The 1,039-nt window shown below is 66.6% G+C and overlaps 1 protein-coding gene across 3 annotated transcripts in view; it reads left to right on the top strand.

The window, feature by feature from the left end:
• Positions 1-769: 769 nt before the first annotated feature.
• Positions 770-1,039, top strand: part of NCKIPSD (NCK interacting protein with SH3 domain) — a 94,165-nt gene continuing 93,895 nt past the window's right edge. For 2 of the 3 annotated variants that reach the window (XM_026650393.2, XM_026650392.2), the window contains exon 1: positions 770-981. In XM_026650393.2, the coding sequence (XP_026506178.1) occupies positions 811-981 (171 nt within the window). In that variant the 5' untranslated portion in view covers positions 770-810. The remainder of the gene's footprint in view (positions 982-1,039) is intronic. The other variant, XM_026650395.1, reaches the window with a different exon arrangement.

Genomic DNA, 1,039 nt, shown 5'->3' with positions numbered 1-1,039 from the left:
TCTTATGGCCCCTTTACACTGCAGGAGCAGCATGAAGGAGGTGGAATCCATCCCAAGGTATTTTATAAAACTCATGTCCACATTCCAGAATCATGGTTCTACAACACCCTGCGGTGACTGGAGTCACATACAGAGCTGGGGTGAGGAGGGCACCAGGGGAATGGTGGCTTGATCCTAGAGGCAGCGAGGGGGGCAGCCAGCGAGAGTGATTCAGTGTGGGGCTGTCCTCAGACGAAAGGCAATGGTAGCCACAAAGCAAAGGGTTTATATGCCGCGAGGGGGCAATGGGGCGGCAGAGGGATTATGTGCCTTGCGGGAGGAGATGGGAGTGATGTGGTACGGGAAGAATGGCCTATGCCGGGGCGGGGGTGGGGGGCGGAACACAGTAATGACCTGGGGGAGAAGCTACATGCAGGGGGGCGGGGATGCCCCGTGGGGGGGCAGGAGTCACGCGGGGGGAGGGGCTGCCGCTGACCCATGCGGGGGGGCAGGAGCCATGCAGGGGGGCGGGGATGCCCCGAGGGGGGGCAGGAGTCACGCGGGTGGAGGGGCTGCCGCTGACCCATGCCGGGGGGCAGGAGCCATGCAGGGGGGAGGGGATGCCCCGGCAAGAGTCACGCGGGGGAGAGCAGACTCGCTAGGCGGGCCCAGCAGGGGGCGCTCACGTCTAACAGAAGGCGCAGACAAGGAGGCGGGTCTACGCGGTGACGTCATTAGGCATAGATGACGCGGCGCGTTGGTGGGTGGGTCCGTGTTGACATCGGGAGCCGGCACCTGAGGGTCGCGTTGAGTCGCTCGCCGGCCGCCGCCATGTACCGGGCTCTGTACAGCTTCCGCTCCGCCGAGCCCAACTCGCTGCCCCTCGCCGCCGGGGAGACCTTCCTGCTGCTGGAGCGGAGCAACCAGCACTGGTGGCTGGTGACCCGCGCGGGCTCCGGGGAGACGGGCTACGCGCCGGCCTCCTACCTGCAGCGGCTGCAGGTCAGGGCAGCGGGCCGGGGAGATGGGCTCGGTGCTTCGTGGCGGCGGCAGGGGGGCA

The sequence above is a fragment of the Terrapene carolina genome, unplaced genomic scaffold (genome assembly GCF_002925995.2).
Source record: "Terrapene carolina triunguis isolate 2854851 unplaced genomic scaffold, T_m_triunguis-2.0 Scaffold89, whole genome shotgun sequence".
NCBI lineage: Eukaryota > Metazoa > Chordata > Testudines > Emydidae > Terrapene > Terrapene triunguis.
The sequence above is the reverse complement of the archived record's forward strand: the minus strand, read 5'-3'. Positions and strand labels throughout refer to the sequence as shown.